The 19,786-nt window shown below is 37.5% G+C and overlaps 1 protein-coding gene across 8 annotated transcripts in view; it reads left to right on the forward strand.

Moving 5' to 3' along the window:
• Window positions 1-19,786, forward strand: part of Unc5d (unc-5 netrin receptor D) — a 524,947-nt gene that overhangs the window by 317,313 nt on the left and 187,848 nt on the right. For all 8 annotated transcript variants that reach the window (XM_058582323.1, XM_046453286.2, XM_058582325.1 and 5 more), the window contains exon 4: window positions 19,109-19,212. In XM_058582323.1, the coding sequence (XP_058438306.1) occupies window positions 19,109-19,212 (104 nt within the window). The remainder of the gene's footprint in view (window positions 1-19,108; window positions 19,213-19,786) is intronic.

The raw sequence follows: 19,786 nt of genomic DNA on the forward strand, positions 1-19,786 counted from the left end.
TTTACAGCTCCTTTATAATTATATTGAATGTGTACAAATTCCATTGTTGATAAAAATATACAGCACATGACAGTATATTTATATGCAATGATTATGTGGGACCTTCTTCCTTCATTATTTTAGTTGTAGACATGATAGCCACCTCCTCCTAAAAGTGATACTGGATTTTTTTTTTTTTTACACCAGGTACATTTTTCACATAACCATGATATAATTATCAAGAAGTTAATATGGATGCAGTTATATTACATAATCTAAGGGCTTTATTCATGTTTTACCAGTTGTCCAGAAATATTTTTATTTCTTTTTATTTGTATAAAAGAGATTATTATGTATGTTGCAAGTAATCAATCAGTAATATACAAACAAAAGTTCTTATGGATATCATATACATATATGCATATATATTAGAGTATATACATTAATACACACATTTAAAGACATTATATGCATTTTACATACATATATATACATATATATATATATATATATATATATATATATATATATAAAACTTTATGTGTATATAGCAGAGAACAAAGGTCATATTTGAGAACATGTAAAACATTGAAAGGAATCCAAATAATTTTAATAAGTGAGCATTCTACAGAGTGTCATAAATCTAAAATATAAAGAAAGTAAAATTTTCCTAGAAGCTAAAAATAATAAAATAGCCTAACTTATATATGCTAAAACAGAGAAGAAAATATAAAATTTTTTAAACTAAGTTACAATAAAATGACTACACACCAGATTCTTGAGTCTAATTCAGTGCATAGAGGCAACTTCATACATGAAAAATACATTTATCAGAAAGTAAAAAAGAATGAAAACAAATCAACTTTGTGCTCTTGAAAGATCCATAAAAAGAGAAAATTATTTTTTAAAATTTATTCTTTTTAGATATACATGACAGTAGAGTATATTTTGATAAAAGGGAAATAAAGGGAACAGAGGTTGATATAGGAGTAGGAATGCTGAAGTCCGGCTGGGCAAAATAACCAGGTGGTGACAAGCAACTTGAAGGTTGAAGCAGGAACTGCTTTATTGCGGAGGAACTCAGAGGGAACTGAGCGGGAACTCAAGGTAGTGGGCACCCAAGGTAGCAGGCACCACTTTATTGCGGAACAGCAGAGGTATATATACCTAACTGATTATGCACAGCTTGACTCAATTAGCATCATCCAGATACAGCAGTCAGCCAATAAGGAATCCTCATCATCTCAATGGCTCAGGGCGGTGAGGTTGCTTCACAAACCACTCTTCCTGGCAAACTGCCAGGCGCCATCTTGACTTGATTTGTGGTTCCCAACATAGGAAAGACAGTGTAATGAATTGGACATAACCTTCCTATGTTCATGTATGAGTACATGATCAGTGAAACTCCACATCATGTACAACCACAGGAACGGGATTTCAATTAGAATAAGTTATATTCCATATATGTATAATACATCATAAATGTTTTTTAATTGCAAACAGAATCTTAGCTCATATTCTACAATCAGCAGCTACCTTAATCCAAACAATTCCTCATTCTTTTATCTTTTGTGACATTGATTTTGAAGAGCAAAGGTCTGTTATTTGGTATAATATCCCTCAATTTAAATGTAAAAGAAACTGCAGCCTTTAGAAGGGGCTTCCTCAAGCAATTTCAACATCAAAATAAGTTACAAGAAAGGATTGTAACTCATTAAATAAGAATTCATGCTGATCTTTGCAAAAAGTGAACACATGGATGTAAATAGAGGAGAGGGAGAGCTCTTCCTTACTGTAGGATATAGATGTATCCTAATATTGATTCAGACAAATAGTATTATGGAGTGTAAAACTAGCTGATGGAAGTTTCAGGAGTAGCTAGATTTTGACTTAATATCAAACTAATCATGAAATACTTCCTAATAATGTACTAGTAAATTTGTAGTTGAAAATCCTGTCATATACCACCTTTATCACAGAATCAGTCAATATCACTGGCAGTAAGACAAAGCCATAATATGTTTTGTGATGGGACAAACTGGGAAGACTACATCAATTCACTGTTATTTCATCTAAAAGTATGTAATCTGTTGATTCCCAAGTATTTTATTGTTTTAGGCTATTGTAAATGGGGGTGGTTCTCCTAGTTTCTCTTTCAGAGGATTTGATACTGATGTATAGAAATGACTTTGATTTATGAGTGTTGATTTTTATATCCTACTAGTTTGCTGAATTCATTTATTCTAGATATTTTCTGGTGGAATTGTTTGGATCCTCTAGGTATAGAATCATGTCATTGGCAAATAGTGATGTTTGAGTTCTTCTTTACCTATCCATATCCATTTAATTTCTTTCGTTTGTCTAATTGCTCTGGTTAGAGTGTCAAAAACTATATTAAATAGAAATGGTGAAATAGGGCATCCCTGTCTTGTTCCAGTTTTTAGAGGGAATGCTTTCAATTTTTCTCCTTTTAGAATGATGTTGGCCTTGGGCTTAGCATAGATAGCATTTACAATGTATTTAGCCAATACTGTGGGCAAGCTACATTAAGGAACATTTTATGCAATGGTCATTTTTTAAAAAAAAAATATTAGTTGTTGATGGACCTTCATTTATTTATATGCGATGCTGAGAATCAAACTCAGTGCCTCACACATGTGAGACAAGTGCTCTACCACTGAGCCACAACCAGCCCGGTAATGGTCAGTCTTAACTACTGATTTTCACAAAACTACTGTCTGCATTTGGGACACTATTGTGGCATCCTGAGGGTGTAAGATGCCAAAAATAGACAATGCACATCTTTCAGAAGTCCTCAGTTTCCAAGGAGTATTGGATCTAGGACCCCATGCCATGAATACCAGAATTCAGAAATGCTCAAGTCTCTTACCTAAAATATCAAAGTATTTCCATATAATCTATGCATATCTTTCTGTATCCTTAAAGTCATCTCTACATTGTTTATAATACTAATACTCACTTAGTATCCCGTATCCAAAATGCTTCAGACTCAATTTTAGAATCTTTCAGACTTCAGCATATTTGACTAGATATAACCAGTTGAGCATGCCTAGTACAAGTATCAAAAATCAAAAATGCTCCAAAATCCCCAAATTTTTGAGTATCCCATTTAGGGACATTTTTGATTTGGGATGAGGGATGTTCAATTTATACAATGTAAATGGTGTGTAAATTGTCATTATACTGTATTGGTTAGAGAATAATGACAAGAAAATATCTGCATATATTTGGCATAGAAAACATTTTAAAAAATATTTTCAGTCTGAGGTTGGTTGGATCATAGAGCCTACAGATCTTGGGTGTTGAATATATTCCTCTTTAGGTCAGTAAAAATAAACATGAATTGGGTATGGAGTAGAAAGCAACATTTGGATGAATTTTGAAGACGCAACTCGAAATTTCAAAGTTGCTTTGTGCATGCCACTTCTTTTTACAATCCACCCGCAGATGGCCTGGGGATATGAATTTTTCTCCTCTTCCAGTAAGAGTTCTTCAACAGGAAGTATGAGAAGCACTGAACTACAAGAAACTGTGGAAGGCTGGGGATGTAGCTCAGTGGCAGAGTGCTTGTCCAGCATGCGTGAGGCCCTGAGTTGAATTCCCAGCAACAAAAGACAGAAAGAAACTGTGGTCTATGAATAGAGTAGAATGATTTGTACAAAATTCATATGAACTCTGCTATTTTTGCTTAACGTGTGCATCTGAGAAAAACAACCTTAAATATGAGAACAACTAAGGCAGAAATATATAAGTTTCCAATATAGTTTGCTGTGGATGTGAAAAAGAAAGTTTCCCCAAGTAATATTCCTTCATTATATTCATTGCCAGCTATTATTGTACCTAGAAGAATTTGCAGAACCATATCCACCACTTCTGTAGTGAATCACAGCTTAATTCAATCTCTCCTTCTTATGGTTGAATTTTACCTTAATGTTCCTGAAAAATAGCATTTATGTTGTTAAAACAAAACAAACTTCAGTAATAGTTTATCAGGAAGATAATGTAGATTTTAATTCAATTCTGACTTTTTCTATTAAGGAAAGTTTCTGACAAATGATAATAACAGCTGATAAACAACAAAATTCAGAGACTCACTTTTGTAATCTTCGAGGACTCTGATTTTCTTAGGTTGGGGTTACATCCCCCTACCACAGGAACAATCTGCTGATCCTGGAGGCCCAAGATCCTTCCTAAGTTAATAATCTGAGGTAATGTCTGAGGAAGAAGGAGGATTGACAATTTTAAAAATACGCAATTCAGGTTAAAAAGGACCTTGTATGAGAACCCATAAGGATGGAACTATCTGGCCCAGGTGGATTTGAGCTGCACATACAGGTTGGGTATGCCTTTCTGAAATGCCTGGAACCAGGAGAGTTTCAAATGGCCATATTTTTTTAGATTTGGGAATATTTACATAGACTTTACTCACTGAGCATCCCTAATCTGAGCATCTAAACTTCACAGTGCTCCAAACTTTGAATCTTTCTGAGCACCAGGTGTTGGCATTAGAGATGCTTGGTTCAGGCTTACAGCAAATAAAATACAAAATGGCAGGAGATACTGATACCAGATAATAATGGATAGTTCAGATTATGGAGGTGTTTGGATTCCCTGCTGAAAGTTGAGATTAATTCAGGATGTTGTTTGGGTGATTAAGATGCCTTGCAAGACAGTGGTATCATGTTTTCAAAATCCCCAACCCTTCCATTCACTGTAGTCAGAGGGATTTAAAGAGAGCTTGGTAACAACCTGTGGTTGCTGCTAGTGTCTGGACTTTTGCAGGGGTAGGTAAATTTGAGGTTCCAGGAAGGTAAAATTAACAAAGAGTTTTCAGCTACTTAAACATGGAGCTAAGGGGAAGAAAGGGAAGAGTTTTAGAGCTCTTCCAGCATTTTGGACTTTCTAGGTTTCTGATGTAAGTGACTGAATTGATAGTGATTCCATTAAGTGAAATTATGAACACAAAAAATCTAGCTTGTAAAACCAGATACTGACTTCAGGTTTTGATTATATTATGTGAAAATATTCATGGCCCATGGGATATTCAATGGACTGTTTTCATCATGCATTTGTATTGATGAGCCTGAAACTGAGGCATATAAGACCGGTATCAAAAGAACAAATTTGAGAATCATGTGCAATTAAGTGATAGTTAGGATAGGTTCCTAACAAGAAGATAGGAGAAGCAAGTTTTATCAGATATACCTAAGATTTTTTTTTTTTTTTTTTTCGTACTGTACCTTCTCTGCCCATACTACACCAGCTCTCAATCTGCAGGTGAGGAAAGAAAGAACAACAGGTCATGAGTGAAATTCTGTAATTGCTTAAGGAGTGAAGAGGAGAGGACCCAGGAAGGAGATGGACCAAAACAAAAGTGGAAGAAGCATTAGGAGATCCAACAAGGGAATGGAGGTACTTATGAAGAAATAAATGGTATCAAAAGTTACAGAAAGAGTTGAGAAATGTCATTAGTTTTGACTACACAAAGGCCTTCATGCTCCAGGTAATGAAAGAGGTGACATGAGATTACATACAGAAGAAAGTGGAGAGCCTATGGACAAGTCTTTCCAAAAGTTCAGTTCAACTAAAAAAGAGAAGAGCTGGAATAATAGTGGTAGGTAAGCATTTCAGGTCTACATGGCAATTTGATGCAATCCTGAAGATTAGGTGGGCTCATAGTTTAAACCTTTGTAGAGAAGGAAAAGGAGTGACAAAAGAGTGAAGAAAAGTCAAAGGAGCTGGATTGGAGTTCTGGGCTCAGCTGACTAGCTGTGTACTCTAACAGCAATTCCTGAAAGCCGCTCTCTGCGGACTACATGGCAACTTTCTTTTTAAAAGTAAGATTACTAGGACTCAGACATTTGGAATTACACAATCTGGGAGCAGGGACCAGGATTACTTTTGTGACTTTGCTGTCTTTCATATTTTCCTCCTTCTGAGTAATCATGGTCAAAATCCCTGTGCCTGTTCCTCTCTTCCCACCTCTAAATATTGTCATGTTGTAGGTCTCTGTCTTGGAGCCTCTTGCCTCCTGAGGCTATAGATTCTCCATAGTTTCAATATTATGCAGATGACAAATACTCTCAGACTTAATGTTGTACCTCTTCTCTCAACTTCTTTGTCTACTGCCTGGGTGACCCGTCTACTTGGACAGTAGGCATGCCAAACTTAACATGTCCCAAAAGGAACTCATTGTGGGTGAAATCCCCACCAACACTGTTGGGAAGCTGTGTTGATTCCCCAGTCTTTCCTCTTTTAGTAGTGCTCTGAGAGGGGACCATAATGAGACTGCCTGTCAATCTTGACTTCTTTCTTCTCTTCAGTCACATCCCACCCAGCAACAAGTCTGGCCAGATCTTCCTTCAAAATGTATACTGGCTCTGACCTCTTCACTTGGTGTAAGCAATTACTGTTTGTCCACCGTGAGAGGCCCCTCCCTGCCCCTGTTCTTGCAGCCTACAAATCCATTCTCCACCCAGCAGCCGGGAATGATTATGTTGTTAAAAAATGCAAATGAGAATTGTGCCCTTTCCATAGCTCAACTTCTCCTAATGGCTTTGTAAACACCTTACTACTGACTCCAGCACAAATTCAGCAGCCTCCCCCTCATTTTCCCCTAACCCAGGATGCTTCCTACTGCTATTGCAGTCCCAGTGACTTCTGTTCTTCCTCAAACTCCTATGACTGTTCCTGTTTCATGGCCATTTATTTTTCTCTTTGCCTGAAAAGTATCCCACAGATCAAGTGGTTGTCTCTTTCTTGCTGGCTCCAATTCCATTGCATTGTTCGGTCTCCTTATAAGATTTCATATAAAACAGGAATTTGGATAAAAAAAAAATGGATAACTTCAGGGATCTTTTGGATCCTATTCTGGCTAGATTGGTTTAGGGTAAAGGAAGGTGTAGTTACCTTCATCCTAGTCAGTGGTGTGGTGGCTGGAGGCAGGAGGTACTGGGTATTTGGTGGCACATTCCAATACTTATGTGCTCATGATGGTGGTAGCTGCATCTCGTCCTGGTTGACCTTCCTGGTCTCAGGGAGACCTGGGGTGAGGGAAAAATCAAACAACTAACAATGCAGTTAAAATATATCTTTTTCTTGCCTCTGGGTTGGCTTTTTCTTTCTCTGTCTCTTTCCTCTCCCTTCTCCTGCTTCCATCCCTCTGCAGTAACAGTATTGAATTATAATGAGGTGGTGAGCATTGAAAGCTTGAGGTTATTTTTAGGTCATTTCTTTTTAAACTCATTGCTAGTTCATAGCCCTCTAATTTCCTGTGGAGGGCTGGGAGGTCACTCAGGAAAATCAAGGACGATTCTTCACGTCTCTGCTGTTCTTAAAAGTTGGTTCCATCGACCGTGTTCATCAGGATGCTGAGCTGCAAGCCAACTGCTTGTAGAAGATGTGAGAATAAAGCAACATCCAGACAGGGAACCCTGACAGTGGGAAGATGAACAGCATAACTTTTCCATATACTGCTTGGGAACTGAACAGCCTAGTGCAGTTAATGGTTCTTGGCACTGTACTTTTTGTCTTTTCTTTTTTCTTTAAAAAACACTTAGATTCAATGGCTGTTTCCGCCTTCACCTAAGACTCAATTTTTCCATTAGCACTACAAGAGCAATAGTACTCGCAGACATATGGAATGCAGAATTTATGTATATTTTGTCCCTATTGCATTCTATAAAATGTGATGAACAGGTACGAAAAAATGTGTCCTCAATATGTTTAATGCCTTAAAAACAAGGGATCAGGGAACTGCTGTATTTTTACCTAAGGAGTTTTGAAGATTGTTGAGATTTACTATTGAAGATCGTCAAAGATTGTTAAGATCTGCTCCTTAGGTCAAACTTCACCTGTCCTTTATGTATTGACCCAGCCAAACCAATTCAGTCAATAGGTGGAAAGTGCCTCTTATGGAACTTGGAGGCAAAGTAAACAGAAACCCTTCTGTAGGCATGATCTTCTCATGCAGGATTCCAGCCCGTAGTCCCTTGCTGAGGGAAGTGGCACTGAGTGGCTTCTTAGGCGTAGATGGTTATGTTATAAACCACGCATACATGCTGTCTTATCTGTTTTGTCCATTGGATCAAGAATGGACACCTGGGCAGGCTAGCTGCATGAGCTGACTCTGTATGAGAGATCACTCCAGTATTAAAGTGATCCGATACTTGTCACTTCTTTCTTGTCTGAGGATAACCTGACCCAGAAAGAAAAATCAAGAGTGGGTAGTGAAAAGAGAAGGTGAAAGGCACACAAAAAACAAGCAGACAGCAATGGTCCTGAGAACAGAGGCCATGGTGAGCTGCTAGCCGTGGATAAGTTGGATTCATTAAGACAGAGTGAGAGGGAATAGGGGTGCAAAATAAGAGAGTACGTGTGCTAAGAGGACTGTGAAATCATCCAGGTATTGGAATTACACCCGATCTCTCTAGCCCCTTGTTTGACTGTGTTATAGCCTCTTTAAGACATAGTCTATGGTGACCCTGATTCTTTGAATGAAGTCAGGTCTTGTGATCTTTCTTGTTTTCCTATCAATCCTAGACTGGTAATTAAGATTTTTGTCTTCCTGATTTTCAGTAAACTCTCAATTTCTTGATGGAATCTGAATGAATCTTTGTTGTTGTCCTTTTGAACAAAAGAGGCCAAGCACAATGAAATTCATTGTGTTGGGAGAAGCTCAATTAAGAACAGGTTAAGTTCGTTCTCAAGGCACTTTTGGAAAGCTGCAGCTGTCTCTGTCCCACTACTGCTGGTAAAACTGGAGCTACTCCCTCGGCAACACCACCACTAATAGACTGTGCTCCTTGTGAACAGGGCAATGATACACAGTGCTAGTTATCAAATGTGTTATTGATAATAGTAATTTACCAGCAGAGGGTTTGCAGAGCACAGGGGACCTCACAAAGCCCTGAAGTCATCTTATGGTCCTGGAAACAGCCTTCAAAAGCTTCTGCATGACAGGACCCCTTGCATCAGCCAAATGCCTTGATGTCCCGGTAAGCAGAGGCAGCTCATTGCCTGGCCCGCTGGGGGGAAGAAACCTGGAGAGTCAGTCCCATGGTGATTCACCTCTGGCCAGATGAGTCCCTTCTTCACTATTGCTGCAGGGTTTACATAGCAAGGGTTATGATTGTAATATTCAGGGACTCTAGAAAAGAAAGGGTATCATCTCTGTGTTCTTGGAATATAGGAATTTCTATGTGGGATTTTGTTTTCAAGTCAGATGTCTTTTAAGGAGATGTGGTTGAAATCAGAACTGGAAGATCCAAGGTAAAAAAATGCATGATAAAGTTTAGGAGCAGCCTGATATTAGAGTGGATCTTGTACTCAAGAAACGTGCAGTATCTATAGATTCAAGCAGAGGGCTTTTAGCCAGGCTGGCAAGAGAAACATACACAATGTGCCAAATGCAGAACACCATCAAAAGGAGTGAGGAATTTTCCTGACAGGAAGCCTTCGACAAGTTTCTCCTGGGAACTGGAGCCAGTAGCTAACTTCTCAGGCCGTAACTGTTTATGGCTGGAGGAGTGAAGTAGAACCAAATGAAGGCACCCGGCCTTGACCTCCATTTTGCTGGTGGACATCTGTTATGCATTTGAACCAGCCCTTTTATTACAACAAATGATCTGTATTTGGCCAAGTTACAAATCTTTTTTATGTATGACAAATGTGGCTTATTGTTGCTTCAGAAAAATATGGTGGGAAAGATGCAAAGCTGGTTTCAATATCTGTATAGTTGGACAACTAATGGAACATGGTACCATCCTCCCACGGTCTTAACAAATGGCTATGACTATGACTATTAAAAAAAATGTCTATGATTTTTCACTGGCTGATTTGGTTTGAATGAGTAAATTATTTTTATTTCATTGCATTAACTGCCAGAACATTGAATGAGCCGATAACTCCCTGGTGTTGCCGAGCTGCGAAGAACTATTATTCGGAATTGAATTTTTATTGATTTTCTTGTGCTACAATGACTTTTCTAACATAGTAGCATGAAAGGAAAATGAGAAAAAGGCCAAATAGGGCATGGGGTGAGGAAGGGGAGCCGGCTGCTTCCTGTGGCCCAGCGTCAGGTGCCCTACTTATTGGTGGGGACTGCTGACTCTGGAAGATGCTCTTGCTGATTATGATGTACAGGTTAGCCATGTACCTGGCTCCTGCTCCCCTTTCTCATCTTCTCTACTGCTTTGTTACTCGTCACTTGGGGCCTTGTTGGCATTCTGCTGTAGAACTATGGAGGGTGACAAAGTGAAGAAGGAGCAGAAGTAGCATAATGCACCAAATTGGTCAGTGCCAATGATGGTTCACAGCATTCACACACACACACACACACACACACACACACACACACACACACACAGTGTCTATTGCATTTATGTATGCATGCTTTTCTTTTCCTAGCCATCTTAACAGAAACCTAGTTCCATATTAGTCCATAAATAATTATTCATGAGTTGAAGTGGGAATTTATATCTGCTCAATCCTTTATTTAAGGAGTACTTATGAATTGACTACTGTATACCTGTCCAGTTACCACAGGTATGACAGCAAATAAAACTGATGAAAGGTTTTGCCCTCATGTCCCAGGACTAAGATATAATTAGAGAAGAATGTTTTAGAATTCACTGTTCCCTAAAGTTTAAAGGATATGTTTATTTTTGTTTTCTTCTTTGATATACCTGGTAGAGGTAACACTTGACACAATAAAGTGAAACAAAATCTACTTCTCCCCTGACTTCTGACACAGTTTGGTTTAGTACATAGGTTCTTGACATCTCATAAAGTAGAGGGATTATTTTGGAGGGACTTTTTTTTTTTGTGGTTGCAAAAGTAATCCATGTTGATAGCAGAAATTTTGAAAGAGGCAGAAACAAATGAAGTTGACAATTAATATATCCGTAATTGTCCCACAACAAAACTTTGAAATGTTAAACACTTCTTTTCAAGGTTTTTCCTATTACACATATAGTAATTTTCAATTTTCAGATGGGAGAGTTTTCTATTTTTAAACCACATTTTAAAATACTCAGGTTTTATGCAGGTTGATTCATTTCCTTCATGGAGAATAATGTGAAAGCTATTGTTTTACTTCTTCCCATAGACCATGGGTCTGTCCATGATTCAGAGTGAGATCAGAGGGTGGAAATATATTTATGCTCCACCCTCTCAATATATAAGAATAGAAGACAAGTCTAATATAGGAGTGTCCTTATGTGATGTAGCTTACGGAAAGAGAGGTGGCCAGGCAAGCATTTTGCAGAGTTGGAAGAAAGAAATAAGAGCATTTTTGAAGAAAAAAAAATAGGAGTGGGGGTTATGCTTCAAGCCAGCATAAATCTAAAACTACAGATGAGGACTTGGGTGTGTTCCATAGGTGTGTGAGTTGCTCTGCCTCAACTTGGCTGTTTCTCTGACAAACTTTCCTGCCATTTCTAGATTAAGTCTCACTGTGCTGTACCTGTAAGGAACTTACTACTACTTTCTCATCACTCATCCTCGTACCGCTTAATTATTCGTCTTGTGTCTATTCTTGCTGTTTGAGCGTATATTGTAGAAGGGCTGGGATGGCTTATGTCATATTCAATAATGTGTCTCCACTACTGTGTGTCACAGTGTCTGGTTCATGATCAAAAGTGTGAATGAATGAAGGAGATTGTTGCACATATACTGAGTCCCTGAAGGCATATAACAAGAAGGACTGCCACCAAAATAAGTATGTAATGCATCTGTACCTATTTAATAGAGAAGTTGATGTACTGATAACAGTATAGTTACTACATTTGGAAAATGATTTTTACCTACCAACATATCTCTCTATATTAGTCATACATACACACACACAAGATAGAAATAATTAATGCCCATTATTTAACATTTTATTGAATATTAATCTACAATCTTCAGTAGTTTGAGCTTATCATTTTAAATGTCTATATAGTATTCCATTTTATGAATACACCAAATATAGGAAGTTAACCATTCCTTCATTGTTAAATATTTAGATTGCAGCATTTGTTCACTAAATGATACTTTGAACAGTAACACCATGCAAACATTTTTTCTGTGTGGTTCTCTAATCATTTTCCTAGAAAACTATAGAAGTAGAATTATTGAATCATATAAATGAACCCTGTTAACTAATAGTTTAATTGAGGTATCCACATACCATGTAATTCACTTCTAGGATCCTTTAAATAATAGCCTTATTGAAATATTCATATACCATGAAATTCACTTAATAATGTACAGAATTCAGTAGTTTTTAGGATATGCATAAAGTTTTGCAATCCTAGAGTCCATTTTAAAATATTTTCAAAACCTGAAAGAAAAGGATTCACTATCATCTTTCACCTTCATTTAATTTCAGCTCAAGCAATGACAAATCCATTTTTTGGCTATTTGGAATTATGTATAGTGGAAATTTCATATAAGTTGAAAATAAAATACATAGTCTTTCTGAATGGTTTATTTCACTTAACGTTATGTTTTTAAGATTCATTTATAATTTATTGCAAAATAATATTCCATGGATATTGTAGGACATGCATGTTATTTATCCATTCATCAGATAATGCCCCCATCAATGAACTTTTGTAGTAATTTTGGTACATTTAACAACTTCATATGCACCTGTTTCCATTTTTAGCAGTGTCTTGACATAATTTAATTTTCCATACTATTTTTAATGCTGGTGACTGTTATTAAAAAAAACAAAAAACAAACAACAACAAAAAAAACTGGGGCTGGGGTTTGGCTCAGTGGCAGAACACTTGCTTAGCATGTGTGAGGCACTGAGTTTGACTCTCAGCACCACATATAAATAAAACATGAAGGTACTAAAAATATTTAAAAAAACAAACAAACATGTAGCCTGTTTAAAAGAAGAAAGAGATTCATCAACAGTTTTAAAATTGACATTTCTTAAATAATTTGGGCTACAGCCCTTTTAGATACCTGTATCCAGTTGTGTCTGGCTATTTTACTTTATGACATTTATGATTTTTTTTTGCTTCCTACAGACTTTTTATATATTAACATTGTTAATATTCAGCCCAGCATTTTGGCCTATGATGTTTTTAGATGATTTTTTTTTTAATTTTGACAAAACAATATCTACCAATCATTTCCTTAATGGTTTGTACTTCAATTTTAAGTTTATATTACCATCTTGTTAAGATCCAGTAGATATTTTATTTTATTATTGATGTGGCTTCATGTAAAAATATTTCTTTTATGGGATCTATTTTGGTATAAATAAAACATACATCTAATTTTATTTTTATGTGGAAAAGTAATTAGTCATCTTAATACCTTTCCCCACTTAATTTCAGTCACTTTTATCATAACACCAAATCATTCTTTTTATTTGAATATCTCTGTAAAATGCTCTAGTTCATAATTAATTTGTGTCTGATTTATGACAAACCACTCCATTACTCCATTTTAATTATCACAGCTCTATAATAGAATTTAGTAATATATGTGATCTTTATTTAGCCCTGTTACACAAGCAGTGCTCTTAGAAGAACGTAAGTATGTTAGTGGATTTATTCTCCTTACATTACAGATGAGGAAACTGAGGCAAAGGGAGATTAAAGATAATTAAGAGTCAAGGTGCTAAGGGGAATGAAGGGAAGGGACAGTAGAATGAATCAGATGTAACTCCCTAATGTTTGTATGTGAATACATGACCAGTGTAACTCCGCTTCATGTACAACCACAAAAATGGGAAGTTGTACTCTATGTATTTATCATATGCCAAAATACATTCTACTGCCATGTATATCTAAAACAAACAAATAAAAAATAAAATAATAAATACAAATATTAAATATATTTGCATATCAAAGTCTTATGCTTCACATTAAGAAAAAGAAAAAGACTCAGAAAAAGAAAAGTGTCGAGGTTCTAATGAGTGGCATTCTCAGAATTCAAACAGATAAACAGGCTCTAGTGCCTAACCACCTTCCTCAGTTGCTCATGAAGTCTGGAACATCTGATACAGCAGTTTAATTCCACATTATTAGTTATTACACATGTTTATGATGTATTGTACATTTCTATTTCCAGATTTGTTGGATTTTTATTAATTCTATTTTTAAAGTATTTATATTTAAAACTTTTAAATGGTATTGCCTGCTGCCAAGTTTTTTAAAACTACAACTTCTAAATACTCAATCTCTTACTTTGACTTGTTTTCTGATAGATTATTGGAGAAGGTAATGTTTCCTTTTCAGAAAGGATATATAAGAGGGATCATAATTTCTTGGCCCTATGTTGTCTCTGACACTATATTTTTATTATTTTACTCATGAATCATAACCATGTTTAGAAATAGAAAATTAACGCCTAAGCTTATTTTCTAAAACCAGAACAAGGAATGTGATGAATCGAAATATGATATATAGTGATACAAGGAAATCATGGCATATCCTGGTTTTTACTACATTATTAATTACTTTTTTTACTTATTTTTTGAAAAAAAATACTTGTGAAATTATTACTTTCACAATTGTATTAATTTATTAAAATTAAAAGTGTCAACTAGGGATATATGTAAGTATTTTTTTTCTTTTAAATGCTATTTTTTTCTTTGTATCCTATGATCCCTTCTGGAAACGCAAGTCCTTTTCCAGCTCAGAGAATTATTATCATTATTAAATTGATTTTTTTCTCAGCTTGTTGTGCCCTTTTAAAAATCCCTATTATGCATAGTACTGTACTGCTCTATCTGCACATTATCTTTGTCATTTATTTCATCCTTTTTCTGGCAATGTCATTAACACTTTATCACCTCCTCTTGCCTCATGTATTCCTCATGTATTTATTGTGTATTTATTCTCTGTATCAGATTTTGCAAGAGACACTAAAAATAAAGGGAAGTGCTTCTCACACATAGAACTCACCTTCACAGAACTGATGATCTAACATAACAAGGAAACAGATATGGAGCAAGTCATTATAAGTGCCTTGCTAGAGGACATTTCTTAGACTGCATCAAGTTGCTTCCTGACACAGTGAATGCCTGTCTCTACTCCTGCTGACCCATGATTTCTGGAGCTGGGGCTGGGACTCCTGTGCTAGATTCTGGCTCCCATTAAAGTTCTACCAAAAAGGCAGCAGCAGGGGCTGAACATGAGGAAGAGGGAGAAAGAACATGTGCTGTTCATTTTCTCTCCCTGTCAGCATCACCTCAGCAGATTTTCTTCATCCTGGAAGTGCAAGTTGCTTCTTGATTCCAGCTGGTTTTTACAAAACTCTCCGAGAGCCAGCTGCCTTGTGCTCCTTAGAGATGCTAGCAGCAGGCTTTGGGTGCAGCAAGCTTTGAGTGTGAGTCTCCACTCCTCAGTTCCTCTACCCAAGTCCCTGAGCACCGGCTGCCCAGTGTCCTCTTCATGGGTGTTTGGATGCCCTTTAAGCTTCAGAGTTTAATATCTCTGGCTTTTTCTGTGTGTCCTCCCATCCCCATCCCCCAAACAGGATCTGCTTCCTGCTATTCTCCCTTTCCTTGTTGATCCTCCAGTTTCTTGTGTCCATAATTTCTGTTAAAACAACTAGTGTCCTTTCTGTTTTACTGGATGAATCCTGACTGACAGACCTGGCTTCTATTTCATCGGTTCTGTTTTTTGCAATGCTATACACATATTGTATGCTACTTATGTTATATATAAACAGAAATGCATAAATCCCTAACCTAAATATGTGTGTTTGTGTCTGTTTCTAATTCAGCAGTTATGTTTCTTTTCTTAATATTGGCAGTTTATTGATCTCAGATATTATCCCTCTCATAATTCCCCACTCTTGCTTCTCAGTTGCTGTTGCCTTTTAACTTTAAAGAAATTGAATTAGAAATTGTCCAAAAAAAAAAGAGTCTGTCTTCTTGTCTTCTTAGAGGAAGATATTTAATTGCAATTTTATGATGTCTTCTTTTTTTTTACTTGTTTTTTTATTATTATTAGTTGTTCAAAACATTACAAAGCTCTTGACATATTGTATTTCATACATTTGATTCAAGCAGATAATGAACTCCCATTTTTACCCCATATACATATTGCAGATTCACATCGGTTACACATCTACTTTTTACATACTGCCATACTAGTGTCTGTTGTATTCTGCTGCCTTTCCTATCCTCTACTATCCCCCCTCCCCTCCCCTCCCATCTTCTCTCTCTACCCCATCTACTGTAATTCATTTCTCTCTCTTGTTTTCTTTTTTTGTAGTGTAGTTCTTTTTCACAGAGCTAGGAATGTTTTCTCTACTATTAGAAAATACACAGGCTCCTGTCTGAGTCTTTCAAGCCTTGGAAGGAACATAGGTGATAACAGTGTTTAGAATGCCTATTCAGAAACTAATTCGGTTGAGGGACCTGTGGTGACAATCATGGGTAGAGCTGGAAGCATTTGCCCGTGTCCAAAAGTTGATTTCCCCAAGTTTTAGTTTTGGCATAATTAGTACCTAGCAAGAGTTTGTCTCTAGGTTGACCCTTCTTAGCATTCAGGTGTTGGTCCTCCTCAGGAGTCAGTGACATCACACAAGGATCAGGTGTAGGCAGCGATTGTCGAGTTTCTCACCGAATGTGATGCCCAGTGCCTGATCAGCTGCCCATCATCACTTATGACGTTAATCCTCTATCATATCTTCAGGCATATATGACATCCCTCCTGTTCTATGACCCTCCTTCATTGCCTTTAATCTGTAATCTTTTTGTCTGCACATTGGAAAGTAAGTATGTGCTTCCCTGTTGGAAATCTTTTCTTCGCATGAGTTTGAATGTCCCTTCGATAGCATAGCAGGTTGGCTTGGTCCTTTTTTCAGAGTGATCTTTCCTGCATGAGGTCTACCAGAAATTCCTCCAAGTGCCTCGTTTATGGGTATTCCCTTTCCTGGGTCCCAGTGTCAATTCAGGGTTTTCCCCTTTTTATATGCATATTTAATTATCTATCTCCTGGGAATGGGAAAGATAAATGGCTTGTTTTCTTTTCACCCACCAGTGTAGTTAAATGTGGAGAAAACCAGAAACTAAGCATTTATTACACTTTCTGTTTCTATTGTGCAAAAAAATGAAATAGAATTAGACAATAAATAGAAATTTCCACTATTAGTTTTATATACTTCACCTGGTTGATACAGATTATTTTTCAAAACTTCAACCATCATTTTAGCAGCACCAAATGAAAACACAGTGACCAAAACAAGAAGGAAAAAAAAAGTGAAAACAAAACATCGCTCTCACACATACACACACACACACACACACACATACACACAAAAAAAATCTCTCTCTCTCTCTCTCTCTCTCTCTCTCACACACACACACACACACACACACGACAAATCCTTCCATTAGCAAACAGATGTCTCATATGTTACAATCACTCTCTCTCTGATAGATTTGATATAGTTCTGATAAGTGACCAGGTCCTATGGAGAAGAGAGTTTTGACTGAGATATCCCTCATTGCACAGCAGAGGAGGATCAGTGGTCAAATCCTACCTGCAGGACGTTCAGGATTTCTAATTCTTAGGTTTACTCACAGTACTGTCAGTCAGGTTTTGTTGTGAGTTACAGGAATTCTTCACACTTGGAGTCAGAAGTCCTAGATCATAACGGGCTGAGGAAATTAGCCACAGAATTTGGATACAAGCTGGCTCTGCAACTCAGGGGACAGCAGAGAAATGTGAGGATGGATCTTGTCACCTGGTTGCAATTTGAGTCCTTTTGAGATCTTTTGCCATCAATATGTTCATGAAGTCCTCTGAATATATGGCCCTGCTACTGACTAAAGACATCAGTTGCCTCTGGGAGGAAAACCATTAAGAGTAAAACTCTGAGGAAAGTGAATTCGTGTATTGTGGTGCTTGTTATTCATTGAGTGTTTTTGACTTGCTAAAAGGGAGTTTAATGTATTTATACAATTTATAAAGATGTAACTGATTCTGGAGCTCTGCTCCTTAAAGGGAACATATTTCATGTTATTGTAAGCACTGAAGAAAATTAAATCAATAAATCTACAGCCCGTAATTTGAGATACTCAATTTGAAGAAAAATATATTGTCAGGGAGGGAGGGGGAAATCTTCTAATTCGAGGAAGACTTGTAAACAACCTGTCTTGGCTCCACTGTCCCATGCATTCAGGTGACAGCAGGAATTACCTTTATACCAGAAGATGATGAGTATGTTAGCGTGACACCTTCCAGGAAGCAAAGGCCAACTCCCTACCTTTTTTAATGAAGCATATGCTCAAGGAGAGAGCAATGCAAATGAAGCTGTCTCTGGCTGAGCTGTCCCTGTGTTGTTCTTTTCCTTTAGGAGGCTTTGCTGGTTGACAGTCAGACTGGGTGTCAGGAAGCTTAGTGGATATTTTTTCTCTCCCTGGCATTGATGCTCTTTGTGACCACTGGCAAGCCAATTAACCTCTTAAAGCGTCACCCTTCCGTGTGTAAAAGGTTAATAGTGCAGCTTGTTTGCAAAGTGCCTCAAGCCCTCCGTGAAGGGCACTACCCAAATACCCAGCATTGCTATTTGACTGAAGGGTATTGTATTTTTTAATTATATGTTTGGTTGGATAGGTTATAGATTTTGTTGTGGCTGAATGTTGCCCCTTCTCCCTGGTTATAAATAAAACAACTAATAGGTGATCTCACTCTATTACCATCTTCCTGAGCCCCCTCGAGGTTTATGGGAATGACAGAGGTTATAGATTAATAACGCATTCTTTAGTTAATAAAAAACATCATGTGCATCTCAACTGTATAATGGCTGTGGATGGCAATTTATTAGGCCCAGTGTCTCATCAGATGCTAAGCAGATAATGCTGGCAAAGATTCATGAAATGCTGAGGTTCTCTTTTCCCTGTCCCCCAGTAATTTTATTTATCCTTCACACGGATAGAGAACATTAGGAGCAGTTTTATTAAGGTGTTTTTCTACCGTGTTTCTCAGTATTTGGAAACTATGCTCTTTTTCTGGAACTCCTGGACAAGTGACTTGTTTCTGGGCATCAAAGATGTGACATTGAGCTCAATGATTCATGTAGTTAGAACAAATGTGAATAATATCAGCCTAGAGAAAATCATCATATTTCTCATACTTCTTCACAGATTTACGGAAAAACTTTGAACAAGATCCACAAGGAAGGGAGGTTCCCATTGAAGGCATGATAGTGCTCCACTGCCGTCCGCCGGAGGGCGTCCCTGCTGCCGAGGTAAGAGGGGCTCTCAGAACCAGGCTGTTCCTAGGAGGGACGCCAGAGACTTGGGTGACTATAATAAGTGCAGTAGTAGAGTCTGTATCTGGTATTCTTCCTGCCTGAACCCAGTTGCAGGAGATGTTTAAGAAACTGAAGAGAAGAGGATAGAGAAGCAAGTGGGAGTCTCCCATCCAATCTCTTATTGGTAGGCAGTGTGGGTAGCATCTGATGTGCAATCTTGCCTCCAGTGGCTTCAGTTGATGCAGGTATTATCCTGTGTCCCCAGCTAGGGCCCCCTCATCTGCACATCAGCTTATGGATTATATTTGATCTTCGAAAGGCAAAACCATGTGAAAAGTGCAAAGGGGAGGTGGTAATCCCCTAGTCTTGTGCCTCACTGGGGGGCTGCTCCGTCATCACTTGTTCATAGAACAAGAACCCACATGAGCACTTTTTACATTGTAACACTGTACTGGCGTTAGGGACATGAAATGTGATGAAGCCACAGGTCTCTGATCTGGTGTCCTTCCTTCACAGTGAGGCATCTGGAATCCAGGGTCACTGTTTTTTTTTTTACATCTGGCATGTT

The sequence above is a fragment of the Marmota monax genome, unplaced genomic scaffold (genome assembly GCF_021218885.2).
Source record: "Marmota monax isolate L192 unplaced genomic scaffold, Marmota_monax_Labrador192_F-V1.1 WCK01_AAM20220418_F8-fsc00117, whole genome shotgun sequence".
NCBI lineage: Eukaryota > Metazoa > Chordata > Mammalia > Rodentia > Sciuridae > Marmota > Marmota monax.